At 41.4% G+C, this 20,073-nt stretch overlaps 1 protein-coding gene across 4 annotated transcripts in view; it reads right to left on the bottom strand.

Moving 5' to 3' along the window:
* Nucleotides 1-20,073, bottom strand: part of SCAPER (S-phase cyclin A associated protein in the ER) — a 358,776-nt gene that overhangs the window by 150,137 nt on the left and 188,566 nt on the right. For all 4 annotated transcript variants that reach the window (XM_074966056.1, XM_074966057.1, XM_074966059.1 and 1 more), the window contains exons 22-23: nt 19,725-19,861; nt 13,177-13,242 (exon numbers count right to left, since the gene is read on the bottom strand). In XM_074966056.1, coding sequence (XP_074822157.1) covers nt 13,177-13,242; nt 19,725-19,861 — 203 coding nt within the window. The remainder of the gene's footprint in view (nt 1-13,176; nt 13,243-19,724; nt 19,862-20,073) is intronic.

The raw sequence follows: 20,073 nt of genomic DNA, 5'->3' as shown, positions 1-20,073 counted from the left end.
TAATGTGTTAATATAAAATATGATTTTGTATTGACTACTCAGAACTCTAGTCTCAAGTATGAGTGTTTTCTTTGCATAGTTTTGATGTGCTTCTTTCTTAATATATCCTATCACTAACACTTTCAAAGGTGGACTACATCTACACAAAAATTAATATAAAAGCAAAAAAGACTATTAAAAATGGCTTTTCTCCCCTGCCCCTTTGTAATTGAACCTGGGGTGGTGTCCCATCAGATTAAGGAAGAGGCAAAGCAAGTGTAAAATTATGGGCAAAACATTTGACTTTGTGACAGAAAAGTGGCCACTTCATTGGTTGGAGGACTGTTTCACCACTGCAGAGAGTAATTCTAATATTTTAAACAGTGAACTACAAAGTACCTAAACATACCTATAGAATACCTAAACATACCTATAGAATACACATATTTGTATGTCAGTGTCTTTATGAATTTAGCATATATTCTGCCCAATGCCAATAGTATTTAAAAAGGCATAAGGAACATTCACGGAACACAAGAGGTCTGTATTTAACCCTGACGTAAATCAAAACTGTGATTCATCTGAACTAAGCTTAAAGGAAGAATGCCAGAATTACAGTGATGTTTCAGTAATATGAGCTAAAAGTTATGTCCAATTTCCAACCTCAACGGAAGAAACACTGCTGGTAATGTATTCCCCCTCAAAAAAGAAACTGCCAGATTTTAACTTCAGCTGTAAATAACTCCAGAATCTTTCACTAAAAGACAAACTTTGGTTCACAGTAGTGTAGTCCTGTTTCAAGAGGACTATGTTAATGCAAACTAGCAAGCTTTTAGTTTGCGTCTGCAGCATCCACATGGGGGAGTTACAGGTCAGCACTTTGGTGCGCACTGCTATTCACACACCCTGTAGTCCAAACTGTGGGGCGTATAGGAGTGAAATTTCCAGCCCCCATACTAACAATTTACTTCTGAATTGCTTATGTTTAAGGCTAAGATTTTGTCACATATTTTTAGTAAAAGCCACAGACAGAGCATGGGCAAAAGAGAAAAATTCATGGAAGCCGTGACCTGTCCGTGACTTTTACTAAAAATATCCCTGACAAAATGGGGATCTGCGGGTCCCCACACTGCTTGAAGTGGGGCAGCTGCGCAGGGTCTAGGAGCAGCCTACAGCAGCTGAGGCCTGAGGGGCTACCCCTGCTGTCTGCAGCTCTGGGGGGGTCCCTCGCTACCTGTGGGGGCCGGGAGTTGTGGGGTTCCTCCGCTGCCCTCAGCCACTGGGAACTTGGGGGTTCCCCTGCCACGGCAAGGAGCTGCAGGGTTCCCTGCTGCCCACAAGCTTGGGGGTTCCCCCGCTGGCAGTGGTCGGGAGCTTGGGAGTACCCTGCCATGCATGGCAGCCAGGAGCTGTGGGGTACCGTGCTGCCCACTGTGGCCTGGAGCTCCGGGGACTGCCAGAGGCGGCAGGGGTATCTTGTAGCTCCCTGCCACCGCAGGCTGAAGTCATGGAGTTCGCTGGAATTCTCAGATTCTGTGCCTTCTGTGACCTCTGTGACTAAATCGTAGCCTTACTTATGTTCTATTGTCTGCTAACCCAGTGACAGGAAAATGGTACAGTATGTGGTCTTGCTGGGAGGACAGAAGAAGCAGAAATGTTCTCTGCCACTACTAAATCCTGGATGAGTTATCTCAACTCCAGATAGTCTTTAAACTGATTTTTTGGGCAAAGGAAAGATGGTGTTCTCTTTACCAAGGATTGTTTTGAAGAACTAAGGAATTTGTTTGGTATAGTGGATTGTGCTTGAATATGGAATTTATCATTGATATTAACAGATTAGGAGAGACAGATTATTATAATTTTGTATTTTACGAGATTAATATAGGAAGATTGTAATCTTTGCTCCAGTGATTATATGGACATAGCAGCCTTTCCAAATTCATCTATCCATCTATTTCATGACAAAAAACAGTTACTCACTTCTCATAACTGTTGTTCTTTGAGATGTATTGTTCATGTCCATCCCAATCAGGTGCGTGTGCACGTGCACGTTGGCCAGAAGATTTTTCTCCTCGCAGCATCCATCAGGTTGGCCTCGGTGCCCCCAGTAGTCTAGCCCTCATGGCGCCTAATATATTGCCCTGCCAACCCATCACCCCTTCAGTTCCTTCTTGCAGGCTACTCCGACAGAGGGATAAGAGGGTGGGTATTGGAATAGACATGAACAACACATCTCGAAGAACAGTTATGAGGACTAACCATTTTTTCTTCTTCGAGTGTTTGTTCACGTCCATTCCAATCAGGTGACTCCCATGCCAAATTCAGGAGGTGGGGTCGGAGCTGTCCACTGATTGGAGTACTGCTCTTCCAAAGACTGCATCATCTCTGGCCGGCCTGGTGATTGCATAGTGCACAGCAAAAGTGTGTATGGATGACCACATTGCCACTCTGCAGATTTCCTGGGTGGGAACTTGAGCCAGGAACACCGTAGATGAAGCCTGTGCCCTGGTAGAGTGTGCTGTGATCGGAGACATGGGAACCCCTGCCAGATTGTAGCACTCACTGATACAGGCCATTATCCATGATGAAATACACTGGGCTGAAACCAGCTGACCTTTCATCCTGTCCGCTACTGCCATGAAGAGTTGGACTGACTTCCTAAATAGTTTTGTTCTCTCGATGTAAAAGGCCAGTGCTCTGCGGACATCTAGATTGTGGAGCCTCTGCTCCTTGTTGTTCGAATGAGGTTTAGGGTAGAAAACAGGGAAGAAAATGTCCTGGTTGATGTGGAACTGCGACACAACCTTCAGGAGGAAACCACAGTAGGGCCTGAGCTGAACCTCTGCCTTAAAAAATGTGGTGTAGGGCAGCTTTGAAGTTAGGGCCCTGAGCTCAGACACCCTCCTGGCCGAGGTTATCGCCACCAGGAACACAACCTTGTAAGAGAGGTAGAGCAGGGAGCATGTTGCTAAAGGCTCAAAGGGATGCCCCATGAGTCTAGAGTTGACCAAGTTGAGGTTGCAGGCAGGGACCGGCTGGCGAACATGTGGGTACAACCTTTCGAGCCCCTTCAGGAAGCAGCTGACCATGTGGTTAGCAAAAAGTGAGCAGCCCTCTACACCCAGATGGAATGCTGAGATGGCTGCCAAGTGTACTCTTATAGAAGGCAACGAGAGACCCTCTTGTTTCAGACACAGAAGGTAGTCCAGAATGTGCAGCACTGAGGCTAGCATTGGGGGTGAGTTGCGCTACGCTGAACATATTGAAAATCTCTTCCACTTGGCAAGGTACATGGCCCTCGTTGAGCGTTTTCTACTGCCAAGGAGGACCTGTCTAACATGGTCTGAACAGGAAAGCTCCGACACATTCAATGATGGAGCTTCTACGCCATGAGATGGAGTGACTGCAGGTTTGAGTGTTGGAGATGTCTGTGATCCTGTGTGAGAAGGTCCGGGAAGAGCGGCAAGGTAATTGCGGCTCCCACAGACACGCCTAGGAGAGATGTGTACCAATGCTGACATGGCCAGGCCGGTGCTATCAGTATAACTCGAGCACGATCTCTGCGAATCTTGAGCAGGACCTTGTGAACGAGTGGTATCGGCGGGAAGGTGTATAGGAGAGCTCCTCCCCAGCGGAGGAGGAACGCATCTACTATGGAGCCCGGGCTCTGATTCTGGAAGGAGCAGAACTGTTGACACTTCCTGTTGCGTCATGTGGCAAAGAGGTCGATCAGGGGACATGCCCACCTCTGGAAGACTGAACATGAGACATCTGGTTGAAGGGATCGCTCGTGGCTGCGGAACAACCTGCTGAGGCGGTCTGCCAGCCTGCTGAACCCCGGGGAGATACGACACCTGCAAGTTGACTGAGTGTTCTACACAGAAGTCCCATAGCATGAAGGCTTCCTGGCACAGGGGAGAGGAGCATACACCCCCGTTTGTTGATACAGAACATCGCAGTCGTATCGTCCAATTAGGTAAGGCGGAATGTCTGACACACTAAGTGCACTGCTCTGAGCTCTCTGACATTGATGTGGAGGCGCAGATCTGCTTGCTTGCGACCAGACGCCTTGAGTCCTGTGGTCCCCAAAATGAGCTCCCCAGTCCAAATCCAACGTGTCCGTCACCAACGGCAGGGATGGCTGTGGGGCTGCAAAGGGGACCCCAAGCACACCTGCTGGGTGTCGGTCCAGCACAAGAGTGAATCGAGGATAGGGCAAAGCAGGGTCACGATCCTGTCCAAGCTGGCCTGGGCTCATTGATAGAGTGATGCTAGCCACGACTGTAGTGGCCGAACCCTGAGTCTGGTGTGTCATACCACGTACGTACAGGCTGCCATGTGCCTGAGAAGCTTCAGGCAGTTTCTCGCGATAGTGGTGGGGAACTGCATGACTCCCTGGATCATGCTGTTGAGGGCTTGAAATCTAGCCTGTGGGAGGAATGCCCTGGCTTGGGTCAAGTCCAGTACTGCCCCTTTAAACTCTATCCTCTGGACGGGGGGCAGAGTTGACTTTGCTTCATTTAGGAGCAGACCCAGGTTCTCAATAAACGAGACTGCTTGTGTCCTGGAGCGGCCTTTGATCAGCCAGTCGCCGAGATACAGAAACACCTGTACCTGATGTCTCCACAGGGCGAATGCTTGAGCAATTTTTTGAACATGTATCCTACAATCAACTGGTGGATGACTTATCACAAACTGGAGATTTATTTACTCTTTTTTGGCTCCTTTATAGTTTGCACAGCTGTTTGGAAAACAACAAATTCCACACAAATATTTCCAGAATATGGGATTATCTGCTTCTTTCCACTAGTTCCTTTAAAATGGAGCTTTGTCTCTGAATATTGCCAATATTTTGGTCTAATGTCTTATAATTGGCTTAATAGTAACTTACGTATTAGATCAAGAATGACCTAAATATCTTTCTCTTCTGTGAGTCAGATGGTGCACTGGGAGGCAAACAAGACTATATTGTAATATATAGCAGTGTTTTTCAAACTTTTTTTCTGGCTACCCAGTTGAAGAAAATGTTGATGCCAGCGACCCAACGGAGCTGGGGATGAGGGGTTTGTGGTATGGGAGGGGGCTCTGGGCAGAGGTGCGGGAGGGGGGTCAAGGCTCTGGGCTGGGAATGCAGGGTTTGGGGTGCAGGAGGGGCTCAGGGGTGCAGGAAGGGGTCAGGGCTCTGAGCTGGGAGTGTAGGCTCTGGGGTGGGGCCAGGAATGAGGGGGTTGGGGTGCAGGAAGGGGCTCTGGGTTTGGGGGGGCTCAGGGCTGGGGCAGGGGGTTGAGGAGCGGGCTTACCTCTGGTGGCTCTTGGTCAGCAGCGCAGCCGGGGTGCAGAGGCAGGCTTCCTACCTGTCCTGTCACTGCGGATCGCGCTGCACCCTGGAAGTGTCCAGCAGGTCTGGATCCTAGGCGGAGGCGCGCAAGCAGCTCCACGCGGCTCTCGCCCGCAGGCACCCACCCCCACCTCAGTGGAGAGCAAGTGCTCAGGCAGCACACAGAGCCCTGTGGCCGCCCTGCCTATGAGCCGGATCTGCTGCTGGCTGCTTCCGGGTAGGAATTACTAGTTTTACCACTAGTTTTTACTGGCCGGCCACCAAGGTCCCTGGGTGCTGAGCAAGGTGACCCAGTACTGGCTTGACACATGAACTCTGAAAACACTGATATATAGACTGTTTAATTTTTGGCTATGCAAGAACGTATCTCAGACCACGTATCCAATTTCTTCTGTAGCAGACTCTTATTGGAGTTTTTCTTTTTAATTCCATCTTCCCTCTCTTTTAAATCCTCTTTTTAGGATAATGACAGCTTAAATTTCCATAGTGTTCAGCACTGCGATAGTTTTGTTTTGTAGAGGAGTTCAGAGACAATTTTACAAACCTGCAGGAAGAGAGTGTCATCTAATGGTTAAAGCACAGGACTGGGATGATTTGATTTCTGGCCCAGCTACTGACTCACTACATCACTTGCAGCATGTCTCAGCTTTTTCCTCTGCCTCACTTTCTCTATTTATGTAATGGGGTTCATAACACTGATAGCTCACATGGTGTTTTGATGCGTAATTTAATACTGAAAACTCTACGGTCCTTGGAAAAAAGCTGCTAAGTAAGTGCAAAGTATAACTTATTTTGTGATAACCCACTTTCCCCCTTCCTTAAATCTGTCTGCTAGTGCAGCCTTCTAACAGATATTACAAAGGGAATGAGGTGTATGCAATGTCGTTGTAGCCGTGTTGGTCCCAGGACATTAGAGACAAGGCGAGAAACATCTTTTATTGGACCAAACTTCTGTTGGTGAGAGAGACAAGCTTTTGAGCTACACAGAGCTTGAAAGCTTGTCTCTCTCATCAACAAACGTTGCTCCAATAAAAGATATTACCTCACCAACCCTATCTGCCTAAGATAGTAGGTATCCATGTAAGTGTAACTTTAATAGGCAAGTTTACTGGATGAAATGCAAAATTATTACTTCTAAACTGATCCGCAGCCAAAAAATTAACACTAAGGGAGCCCCAGGAATCTGTTCACCTTCAACAACCAACCAAAAAGAGCAACCACCAACCAACCAACCCACCAACCAGCTGTGTGAAGTCAACGAACAAACAAGTCAACTGGGAATATTCTCCCTCCTGCAATGATAGTGCTCATTTGCTTGGAAAAGTGTCATTGGCTGCACAAATTAGCTGACAGGGCAGAGCACCTAAGGAATAGGTAGTATTCTGTGACCATTTCCCTCAGTTTTAGGGGACAAAAGTTGCTCATCCGATATGTTAGAAATCTCTACTTGCCATCTTCTAAACTTCTACTTGCAGCAAAGAACTGCTTTGAGCCTTTTGACAATCCCACAAAACACAATATAAAACAAAAAAACAAACAAAAACACCCCCCCCCCCCACTTTAGAGTCAGTACTCTGGAGCCCACACATATGCACATTTCATACCTGTCAAAGCAGCATGGGCCCAGACTGCTGACTAATATTAATGTAATCCAACTACTTAATGTGCTGTTTAGAAAACATTTGATCCAATACTTGGCCACTGCAAAACATTGTGTAAAACTGCAAAATGTAAACTAACTGCAGCTACTGAAACAATCTGTGAACTGCAACAGGAAACTAGTGATCCTTGCAACACTACTGTAGTTTAAGCATAAATATGACAGATTAAAAAGCTTTTCATGTCAAGACCCTACATTTGGGGCCCTGTCTTCACTCTGCAATATCTGATGACATCAATAACACCAAAAAGAAGGCAGGGAACTGCATTCCTTCAACTGCTTTAGTTGTTGATGAAATCACTAACAGTTGAAAGAAAAACACAGATCTAAGATTTTAGCAGATACCTATAACAAGAAATTATTTTCAACTATTTTGCTCTAATGTAGATTTATTTGTAATATTGAAGTCTACATATATAGTTTGTTAATGATGCAAGGTCTTAAAGAGTCTTTGAGATTTTTAAAAAAGCATTTATTATTCATCTTTAGCTTTCCCGGCCTAATGAGTTAGGAAAAGTTTCTTTGTTTATTAATATAATTCCATCCTAGCTAGATTATTTAAGACCTGCTTTTAGTATAAACAGAAACTATTGATGTTTGTTTTGTAAGAGAGAATTTTTTTCAGATCTCATATTATTACAAACATTAAAGTTGGCTAAGAATCTGTCACACATTCCTTTTCAACTCTAGCATTCCCAATTTTTGACCCCCTTCACTCCATGATATGCCATGTCTCATTAGCTCAGCAGATTTTCTCAGAGCCTGCATTGGATAGATTCTAGACTCTTATTACTGGCAAGAATTCACTTTTTGTCAGCCAGGTACAGTAGCAGTTAATATAAGCTCCCAGTACATTACTCTGTGTTCTGTCTGAAAGGATAAAAGTCTAACTTTTTTTAAATTTCTCATTAGTATCATAATGTTCCACCCTAGACCTACTGTTGCTCTGTTCCTTTCTTCCAGTTTGTTTTTTCAGCTATTGTACTAGGTAACACAGGGCCCTATGCTTAGCTTAACAGCAGTATAACCTTTCGTTTTAACTTTTTCCTTTGTTAAAAATGCCTGTTTACACTAGAAAAACCACACTGATCCAGGCTTTAGTGCTTGCCTTATGAAGTTTCTTGTCTCCTCATTCACTCTTTTACTGAGGGATATAAAGTTACCTTTCCTAGCCCTGGTCTACACTGGGGGGGGAATCGATCTAAGTTACGCAACTTCAGCTACATGAATAACGTGGCTGAAGTCGACATACTTAGATCAACTTACCATGGTGTCTTCACCGTGGTGAGTCGACTGCTGCCGCTCCCCCGTTGACTCCGCCTGCTCCTCTAGCGGCGCTGGCGTACAGGAGTCGACAGGAGAGCGCTTGGGGATCGATTTATCACGTCTAGACTAGACGCAATAAATTGATCCCTGCTGGATCGATCGCTGCCTGCCAGCGGGTACTGAAGACATACCCATAGATTATTTGTCTTCAGTTCTGTTAAAAGTTTTGCTTAATTTCCTGGCACAATACATGATGTAAACTCTGAACTGAGCTGTTGGCTGACTCATAGGAAGTCTTCTATTCCCTCTTTCACAAAGTATGTTCAGACTGGAGTTCCTATTGCTATTGCCTTGACCTCTGAGCAACTGGCAAATCCTCAAGTCCCGATACTGGATAGATAGATATTTTATTTTTGAAATGTTAACTGCTTTCAGGCTACTGTGCTGAAAAGTGACTGTCTGACTAAACTGGATTTGAGCACTACCTTGATTCCATAAGATCTTTCAGTAATAGGAGTCTCCCACTGCTGTTTTTCTGTAGGTCTGTGTACAAGTTTAGAATGTGGGCTGCTTTCTGCCCAGCATTAGGGTGATGCAAAAATCACACAAACCAGCAGGAAGTTCAAGAGGAACAGAGCTTCCTGGCACACAAGGGAGAATGTCCACTGTTCCCTGCTTAAAAGGGTGTAGTGTATGCTCAACCACTTTTTGACTAGTTGGTTCTGCTGCTCCTTCTTCTCAAGCCTTCCCTTCCACTTTGAGGTGGCTTACAGTTCCAGATCACATGATCCCTACACTCAAGTGAGTGCAAGAACCATGATTATACTCAACGTCCATGAGGGGGCATAAGCTCTTTTCACCCACCCACCCACTCTTGTCCATCCATTCACGGTCAGGAATCTCAGGATACCATCTAGTCCTATATTTTTCAGATATCTATTTAGAAGATAATCTAACAAAGTAATCCAACAGACTTTTTAGAATTCAATCCGATTTTATGTACTGCAGATGCATAATGTTGCAATTTGCGCATAGCCTGGGGAACCACAGTAGAATACTATCAGGGTGCTCTAACTTGCACTGGAAACTGGTCTGGCACCAGGACAGGTCAGGACAATAGGATTCAGCCCTAGAGATTTTTATTATAGGACTCTGGCAATACCTGTTTTAGTTTGGAACATAATGACAGTTAAATATACTGGACTGAACACTAGTCTTCTGCCCCCTAAATTTCCAACTGTGAGACTAAATCTCATTAATTTCTGAGCAGTTAAGGGTTATTGTCACTAGTGTCAGTGCTGTAATACAGAACTGATTTAATATAATTTTATTATATCGTAGTCTACTACTTCTATTGTTTATTGTTAACTATGAACAATATGCTCTGTGTCTACATAATACCTGTGTACACAATAAGCCACTCATCTGTATTTAGAAAACCTAGAATTCCTAGCCACATCTTCTAATTTTTCTGGTATTGTATGCTAAAAATTGTTAATTTAGTAAACACTTCTTCTTTCGTGTGGCTGGTGTAGAGGAGCAACTACAATTTCACCTGAAGTTGATCGAGCCAAATGGCTACATCAGGAGTAGAGAATTTATGGCAGCAATGCCTCCTTCATATTTATAAATTGGGCAGTCGGTAGTGATATGTTCGATGGTCTGTCATGGGGAACCACACTTGCACACCAGGGAGTCCTTGATTTTCCATTTGTGCATTAGATATCTGCATCTACCGTGGTTGGTTAGAATTCAGTTCAGTGTTGACCAAGATGACCATGGAAGTTCAAACCCAGGAACCTTCTGTGTGGGATCTGGCACAAGGTGCTTATTTTTTAAGTCTTGTCTAGCCCAATTTGCTTTCCAAGCTGCTTTCTGATCTAGCCTGATTGAATGAGGCTTAACGAATGTTCCCAGAAAGGCTTGCAGGACTTAAGACGTTGCGGGAGTTGTGTGTGGTGTCAAGGTGTGTGTGTGTGTGGTGTCAAGGTCTTGGTAAATAGGAAGACATCTGTTTTCCTGGATTTGCTGAGCTTTGCAGAATGTTGCAGCAGTTCGGCATATCAAAAGGGGAGCGATATTAGACAGGACAGGTAGCCATAGTGTTGGAGTCGACTTAAGGGTTCCCATGGTGCACTGCATCACTGTATTTAGCTGGGTATCCATGAGTCATATGTGACTGTATCTGCTCCATACCGGTGCACAATATTCAGCTACTGAATGTACAAGTGTTATTGCAGATGTTCGCAACACTGATGCTGATGCAACCCAGGTTGTACATGCTCGTTTCTGGATTACGTTGTCTCTCGTTTTTATCTTTGCAGCTATGTTCTCAAGATGACCATGGAAGGAGAGGGTGCGGTCGAGTTTCACTCCGAGATACATTAGAGTGTAATTGTGTAGAGTGGAAGATGGCAGCCTTCATGGGGCCCACTCTGTTAAGTGAGAATTTAGAACGAATGCCATCAACTCGGCGACCGAACATCGCTCAGTGATCTCCCGGTATTCAGAGCAGCAAGTAAACACTAAAAATGTTTTATTCGTTTCTCCTCTGTGAGGACTAGTCAAGTGTATGGGATTTATTTTTTGGAAATACTTGCTATGAATACCTGAGCCTTTGAAAACTTTGTCAACATTCTAGAAGAATTTATAAAATTTTGCAGACTTCCCAACAGATATGCTGTACTCCAGTAGGAGTAGAATGAGCCACCAGGAATAGGATTCCTGCAGAGTTTATAAGTTCTTCAGACACAAGAGATATAAAAATAAAGAAGATACACAAGAAAACAGATGAAACAAGAGAAAAATCAGATTAAAAGAAGAGAAGCCACAGGAGCTAATGAGGGGCTGAGACTGGTGAGTCCAATGAAGCAAAAAAAACCCAAAATCATTATAGTTAGTTCAAGTAAAAAATAAAAGGAAAATTTCAGGTAAAAAATCACGGGATTGTTGAGTTTCTACAGTGGTACAGTTGAACCAGATGACTGAAGGCACTATGGTTTACCAGTGTTTCAAGGAGAGCCAGGCACATGCCCACCCTGCTACTGGCTGACAATCAGGCTTTAACTAGGAGTTTCCTGGCAGCCACACACAGAAAGCAGAAATCCAAGAGTACTAATCTGTCATAATACTTACTCTAATTATTAAGAAATGGAAGTCAACAACAGTACCCTCTACCCCAGAGCATTTATGATGTGCCATTTGATGGAGATGCCTAGTGATGGCCATCACTGATAAAATCACATGGAAAATGGGAACAATTTGTTGATTATTATTAGCAGTACAATTAATATCAGAAGCTCCGAGCACAACAAGGGGGAAAAGACAATGTGGTTAAGTAGAACCTGCATCACTAGCAGCTGACTAATAATTTTGTTCACAAAAAGTATCCAAAAGTCTGAGTTGGCTGTCTTTTCTAGTTGCTATTTGACTTGCTTAGATTATATGTATTTATATATTACTTACCATAGCAAACGAGGGAAATACAACCTAAATGGAGCTACTATAAGGTGAGTGCATAGCTGGTTGGAAAACGGTTCTCAGAGAGTAGTTATCAGTGGTTCACAGTCAAACTGGAAGGGCATATCAAGTAGGGTCCTGCTCTGTTCAGTATCTTAATCAGTGATTTAGAGAATGGCATAGAGAGTACACTTATAAAGTGTGCAGATGATACCAAGTGGGAGGGGCTGTTTTGGAGGATAGGATTAAAATTATCTGGACAAACTGGAGAAATGGTCTGAAGTAAATAGGATGAAATTAAATCAGGACAAATGCAAAGTACTTCAGATTTGAGGGCTGGAGCACACCCTAATCTCTTGTGTCACTTTTTACACTTTGTAAAGTTTTACACTTTGTAAAGTTCTCCAGGCCCTGTAATGTACATTTGAGATCGACAGTTTATATGGAAGGTCTCAGTCTGGGCAAACCAGACTTCTCTAGAAGTTGGCTGAAGGAGCAACTACTGGGGCTATTACTGGGTTAACTAGTGATATCATGAACAAACTAGTACAACTACTGGGCAAACCTGGCCCAGCAGAGCAGGAACATTCTCTTTCCCTTACTTATCCTTAGAGGGGACTGCAATGCTGCTCAGATAGCAAAGAAGAGATCTACAACTGGAATGGAGCTCTGAGATGCAGGTTGCCAGAATCATCTTCTCTATCTGTGTGAGCAGCCATATTGATTCTTGGCTGGGGGAGCCTTAAACAGAAATTCTAGTGGACAGAGTAGATTATGGATGGCACTGCAAAATTAAGTTTCAGTAGTTGTACAAACAATTTCATTTCTAAATTGTTTTCTATACTTACCTCTTCTACATTACAATCCTATTTTGAGTGCATGTTTGCACAATCATTCTTCCAGCTGGTGGTCTCCAAAACATTTCTGACTCTTAAACTTGTGTTAATTCACTGAGCTTCCATACTATTTTTAACTTCATTAAAACAAATTTCCTGGTCCCCAGCGTCCTAGATTTGCCTATCAATGGGTTAATAATGTATGTGTCTACAGAGACAAGTGGCCAGATCATCACTCAGCTGGTGTACACTGGTGAAGCATCATTGAAGCCAATGAATATGTGGCCCAAGATACACTGCCAATGGCAAAATTCCTTGTGAAATAAATGAAAACCCCTGCAAAAATTCTTCTCTCTCTTATGGGCCTTATATTGTACTGGAGTCTCATTTGGGTCACTGGAACCTAAAATGTTGGCCCCTGCTAACCTCTTTGCCTATTGTGTGGAGACGCATATTTTGCACCTTATCATTGAAGTGGTTTTGGCGCTGACTTTCTGTGTTAGGAACTGATCTGTAGTTCAAGAGGACAGTATATCAAGTATTGAATGGAAAGTTTACCACATCAGCCTCTATGGAAAAGTTGCAGATGCATGTCTACAAAAAACACAAACAACTGAAGTATACAGTTAAATACTTACTTTGCTTTGTATGGTGATTCAGAGGTGGCATTTTTTGCTTCCAATAAACTTTCATATTCTTTAGCCCTGAGGGAAAAATATTCATCAACATTCATTAATTATTCAGTGTTTGAAAACCAATTAATGACAGGTTTCAGAGTAACAGCCGTGTTAGTCTGTATTCGCAAAAAGAAAAGGAGTACTTGTGGCACCTTAGAGACTAACCAATTTATTTGAGCATGAGCTTTCGTGAGCTACAGCTCACTTCATCGGATGCATACTGTGGAAATTGCAGAATACATTATTATATACACAGACACCATGAAACAATACCTCCTCCCACCCCACTCTCCTGCTGGTAATAGCTTATCTAAAGTGATCATCAAGATGGGCCATTTCCAGCACAAATCCAGGTTTTCTCATCCTCTGCCCCCCCACAGACAAACTCACTCTCTTGCTGGTAATAGCCCATCCAAAGTGACCACTCTCTTCACAATGTGTATGATAATCAAGGTGGGCCATTTCCTGCAGGAATCCAGGTTCTCTCACCCCCTCACCCCCCTCCAAAAACCACACACACAAACTCTCCTTACAACGTGCATGAAAATCAAGGTGGGCCATTTCCAGCACAAATACAGGTTTTCTTACCCCCCCACCCCCATACACACACAAACTCACTCTCCTGCTGGTAATAGCCTATCCAAAGTGACCACTCTCCTTACAACGTGCACGAAAATCAAGGTGGGCCATTTCCAGCACAAATCCAGGTTTTCTCCCCCCCCCCCCCCCGAAACCCACACACACAAACTCACTCTCCTGCTGGTAATAGCCTATCCAAAGTGACCACTCTCCTTACAACGTGCATGAAAATCAAGGTGGGCCATTTCCAGCACAAATCCAGGTTTTTTAACCCCCCCCCCCCACACACAAACTCACTCTCCTGCTGGCAATAGCTCATCCAAACTGACCACTCTCCCCACAATGTGCATGACAATCAAGGTGGGCCACTTCCAGCATAAATCCAAGTTTAACCAGAAGGCCGGGGGGGGGGGGGGGTAGGAAAAAACAAGGGGAAATAGGCTACCTTGCATAATGACTTAGCCACTCCCAGTCTCTATTTAAGCCTAAATTAATAGTATCCAATTTGCAAATGAATTCCAATTCAGCAGTTTCTTGCTGGACTCTGGATTTGAAGTTTTTTAGTGGTCACTTTGGATGGGCTATTACCAGCAAGAGAGTGAGTTTGTCTGTGGGGGGGCGGAGGGTGAGAAAACCTGGATTTGTGCTGGAAATGGCCCATCTTGATGATCACTTTAGATAAGCTATTACCAGCAGGAGAGTGGGGTGGGAGGAGGTATTGTTTCATGGTGTCTGTGTATATAATAATGTATTCTGCAATTTCCACAGTATGCATCCGATGAAGTGAGCTGTAGCTCACGAAAGCTCATGCTCAAATAAATTGGTTAGTCTCTAAGGTGCCACGAGTCCTCCTTTTCTTAAAACCAATTAAATAATTCTAATATGTGATTTATTCAACTTCATGACACTGTACAAGTCACTAGGCATCTCTGAAAATCAATTTTATTGTAAGCCATTTTTGTCTTTTCCTAAATAACAGCCAGTGACTTGGTATGATTATTGTTACTACTGTGATGTATTTAAGATATTTTAAGCTGATTTTCAAAATCATAACAAATGGAATACACAACAATGGCAAGAGAAATATTATTTTTATCCTGAAAATGTCATTGCAGGACTAGATGAAAACATTACTAATTTTGACATGTCTAAAGGATCAAAAGACAAATTTATCACAAGCATTATAATTAACATTCAAAATGTCCATTACATTTGAGGATCCAATTAAATCTTCTATGAAACACTAATGACAGTACTATAACAATGTACCTCATGAGACATACAACTCTAAAATAAATCCCTCTATGAATGTCTGCTTTATTTTGGGAAATGTAAGCAGGACTCAATAGCGTAAACCTGTTTAGACACTTAAAAGTATTCTTGTTTACATTGGCCACATGCCAAAGTAAAGGAAAATTTGAGACAATACTTCTTTACCACTGCTTAGTGTGGCTCCAGCTGGACTGGGCCAACAGATGATAACCATCATCAGTTCATCAACCTAAGACAGGATTCATTGCAGCGATTCATTAACATTTAATATATTTGTTAAAACAAATTTAGACACTATGGTGATACAGAAAATTTAAATTCTCACTTTTTACAGTCAGAGCCCTACTGTGAAAGAAATACCCAACAGAGTAGCTAGAAAATTCAGCTTTGGATCCATTAGAAAAACTCTACATTGACTTCTATTCAGAGAGAAAATGACAGCATATGAAGAAACTAAAGTGGAAAAGAAGTGATGTTTGGGTTAGGTAAGGCTGCTGCTCAGGACTGTTGAGCTCTACTCCTAGCTCTGCAGCAGACTCAGTCTCTGACATAGGGCAAGTCATTCAGATTTTCAGAAAGGAAAATCCAGCCACTTCTTTAGGTGATCAGACCAGTGATCAGATCTGTGATCCTTCTCTGACAGTGGCCATCATAAATTGCTTTAGAGGAAGGTGCTGAAACCCCACAGTAGGCAAATACAGGATAATCTGCCCCCCAGTAAGGTGTCATCCTAATTGCTAATAGTCATTCTTTGCTTTAAGCCTGAAGAATGAGGTTTTATATTCCTTCCAAAACTCTTTTAGGATTAACTATTATAACTCTGGATACCCCTATGAATGTCCAACTCTCCCTTGAATCATGCTAAAATATTGGCTTCAATGGTAGCCAGTAGCAATGAGTTTCACAGTCTAATTCCATATTGAGTGAAAAGTATTTCCTTCTGATCAGTTACAAATCGCCATCTTTTGATTTTATTGAATGTCCCCTTATTCTTGTGTTATGAGACAGGGAGAACAGACGTTCACAATCTACCTTCTTCATACTATTAATCATTTTATATACTTTTATCATGTCCCCTCTTATTTATCTCCTTTGTAACGCAAATAATTCTAATCTTTTCCATTTCTCTTCATACAACATCTTTTTCATGCCCCAATCATTCTCATCACCCTTCTCTGAACTGCTTCCCCCATAACCCCCACCAATTATGTAATATTCTTTTTTGCAATGTGACCACCAGTGCAACACACAAGGTTCCAGATGACGGCATATCATTGATATGATTGTTATATTTACCATATTATTCTCCATTACAATCCTTTCAGATCTTAACATTTTCTTTGCTTTTTTGACTGTATCTGCACAATGAGCAAAGGTCTTCATTGAACTGTCAGTAATGCTCACGTCTCTTTGTTGAGTAGACACAGCTAATTTAGAACTCTGTAAGGTATATGAATAGTTCATTTTTCCCCTCCAATGATCACTACTTTGCATTTATCTACTGTGAACTTCATTTGCCCATTCACCTTGCTTAGTTAAGTTCCTCTGAAGTTCTTCCCAGTCTTCCCTGGATTTGACTAACCTAAAGCACTTAGGGTACGTCTACACAACAAAAAAAAGACCTGCAGCAGTGAGTCTCAGGGCTCAGGTCAACTGACTTGGGTGCATAGGGCTCACATTGAGGGGCAAAAATAGCAGTGTAAATGTTTGGGCTCAGACTCTGAAACCCAGTGAGGGGCAGGGTCTCAGAGCCTGGGCTCCAGCCCAAGCATCTACACTGCAATTTTTAGCCTCGGAAACTTGAGTCAATTGACATGGGCTCTGAGACTCAGTGCCATGGGTTTTTTTATTGAAATGTAGATATATCATTTGTGCCACCTGAAAGGTTTTCTACCTCGTTATTCACCCTCTCCCCTTTCCAGATCATTAATAAATATATTAAACATGACTGGACCTGGTAAGGAACCTTGAGTCATCCCATTGTTAACCTTTTTCCATGATGAAAACTGACCATTTATTCTCACTTTTTGTTTCCTGTCTCTTATCCAGTACAAAGGCATTCTAACTTGGAGTATGGCCCAGAAAAGTAAACCAAAAATTATTCACTTAAAATATGCACCACAACAATTTTTTGTGAAAGGAAGGTTGTAAACAAATTGTAAATGAGAAATCACAAAACATATTCTTTCATTAGTTTCTTCAGGTGTATTGTCAGTGTTTATTATTTAGTTTTCACTGACCATCAATCTGACATGCACACACACAAGCATTCATTTGATAGCATCACATACATATTAAACTGGGATAATTTACCTAGATATATATCAGCTGTTATTACAGCACCAGTTTAATGGCTTAGGGTTATAAATATTATTAATAGACCAACAAAACTTTTACACAGAACTAATAACCCATTGATCACAATTTGTCCTTTCATTCACCTTTGCTCTTGGTTGCTTTCATATTCTGATTTAAGATCTAGCATCTCATGAAAGCAACACAAACCTATTTTAGTGCAGTTACTAGCTGCATCTCAAATTTAAAATCTTATAATTTTCTAACAACTGAAATACATTCATAATTGCCAAGTTTACAAACCTAGGGGAAGTTTCCCATGACGATGATGAAATAAGGTACATAGATAACTCAACTTAAGACTTCCTGGGAAATTCTAAATGAATTATTACTGTCCCATGCTCCTCATTTCCCACCCAGTCCCCCTCCCCAGTTAGTTAATAAGGCCTTTAAATCTACATTTCAGATAAGTTCTGAGCTGGTTTTGAATAGTGACTCCCAACTGTTTGGTGGTCTTAGAACTGGATTATTGTTTGACAAAAATGTGGTAGACATCACATAACTCATTTCATAAAGTATTTCACAACACTGAGACTCCTGCTTCCTCCTGCTTTAATCATCTAGTCTAATAAAGCCCACTTTTGTGTTCTGAATATGGGAAACCCTTCTCCCCCACATCAATAATGAGATTTCAGGAGAGTATCCAGGCAGTGTTTACCAATATTACAGTTAAAAACTGTACAGTTAAAATTAATTTGCCAAACGGAGTATAAGCAAAGTATTTTACTAAGGCTTTGCTTTTGCTTTAAATTTTATGGGACAATCTTTGTTCTGTTCTATTATTGGACTGAACCACATATTATATTTTTGCTGAGCCTCTTATGGCTACATTTAAGAATTTATGGTTAAATGTTCAATACAAATTCACCATTATCTTTTCTTTTCAAAGTTAAATGACCTAAAATAACAGAAAATTATTTGGCTACTCCTTGAAACTAAAAATATTAATTATCTTGCTTTTCATATATTTCTTTTTTTTTAGATTTTGAAGCTTTCAGTGCATATTTCAGTATCCTATTAAATGAAATCTGTAAAATCATACCACATTACTATTAGTGATGTAATTATAAATACTGGTAATATTTTTCAAATATGCTGACTCATGTGACACATTAGAATTCAAGATGTACTGACAGAATATTTCAGTTATTGATGCCAACAACAAACAATTGGCTTGATCCTGTTTTCCTGACTTTGGCAAATTTTTCAGTGAATTCACTGGAACTTTTAATTGAGAAAGGAATATACGATTGGACTCCGTGAGTACAGTAAATCAGCAATATGAACAACTCCCTACCCCAGCAATCAGAAACTCTGAAGGAAAGTAGACACTGTACTTTCAATACACTCATCTTGTAAAACAGTAAACTCTAATTTGGTGATCATATATAAGATGCCAATGACAAAAAAATCTATCATACAAAAGAGCAAAAGGGGAAGGAAAGAACTTGAGGCAACAAGATGGTAAAAGACAGAATAAGTGTATCTGTGCAAGATTTCAGTTACCATTATTGTTAATCGTAGCCATGTTAATGAACTATTATATTATTTAAACTATTGTTTTAACAAATCTATTCAAATAACGTTCTTAGCAAAATTAAAAATAAGAAAAAATATGTTAATGAATGCTTAGAATTTTTTTTAAAAGGTAAATGCAAAGTTTGTTTTAAAAAGGAAATCCAAATTATGATATTCTATTGAAGCTGTGCTAACCTCAGTTGGGGACATTTCAGCTATAAGACAGACACCGCAGTTCATGATATAATGATGCCCTGCACATCATTCTGATCTGCAGATGTCACTTTTTAGGCTAATGACAAACTACAGGTCTGACAACTCACTTTCCATTTTAAGATATTTCTAACTTTTTCTTGTTGTGACAGGCAACAAAATTGATTAAATCCAGCCATGGGATTTGACACTATAGCAGGATGGCTTCTATTTGTTGATTACTATTGATTTTCTTTGATACTTCATTTAAAAATCAATAGCTAAGAAGAAAAATAGGCATGGTTTACACATACTTAAACATACTATTGTATTCTGGAAGAGACTACAGTTTTGGCAGGGCACTGGCATCCAATTATGAGAAAAGCTCTTAACAGGTGAAAGCAAGGGCTCCAGATCGATATTCAGTTTTCTTTCTCAATCAGAGAAAGTGGCTATAAATTAGGCTCATCAGTGTTATTTTCAAGACATTTCTGAAGCAAATAACTTTTCACTTTTTTTCAGTGTTCCATAACATTCCTGTTAAAGGACAAAAGATTAAGTTTAGAGAAAAGCTAAAAGAATATTAGCATTACCTGGAGTTCATCCGTGACTTCAACTTCTTTGCCTTCTTTTTAGTTTTTTGCTTCTCCTCTCCATCTTTTAAAGGTTCTGCTGGAACAGAGCTTTCAATCACAATATCAACAATGTACTTCTTCAATGACAGGTGCTCCTGCAGAAGACATTGAAATAATATTTTAAAGTAATGGTATTTCATTTTTATAGCATGTGAGAAAAATAAGATTCTGCATCAAAAGAACATCAAAGATAAATATTTTTAAAAAGGTTGAGAAAATGAAGAAACAAATGTTTATGTATAAACTTTTGTTTATATCTTTTCAATGCCACCTGTCCTTTTATAAACCAGTAATATGACTGAATATT

The sequence above is a fragment of the Natator depressus genome, chromosome 10, assembly GCF_965152275.1.
Source record: "Natator depressus isolate rNatDep1 chromosome 10, rNatDep2.hap1, whole genome shotgun sequence".
Taxonomy (NCBI): Eukaryota; Metazoa; Chordata; order Testudines; family Cheloniidae; genus Natator; species Natator depressus.
Note: the sequence above shows the minus strand (reverse complement) of the source record. Positions and strands in the feature narration are given on the sequence as shown.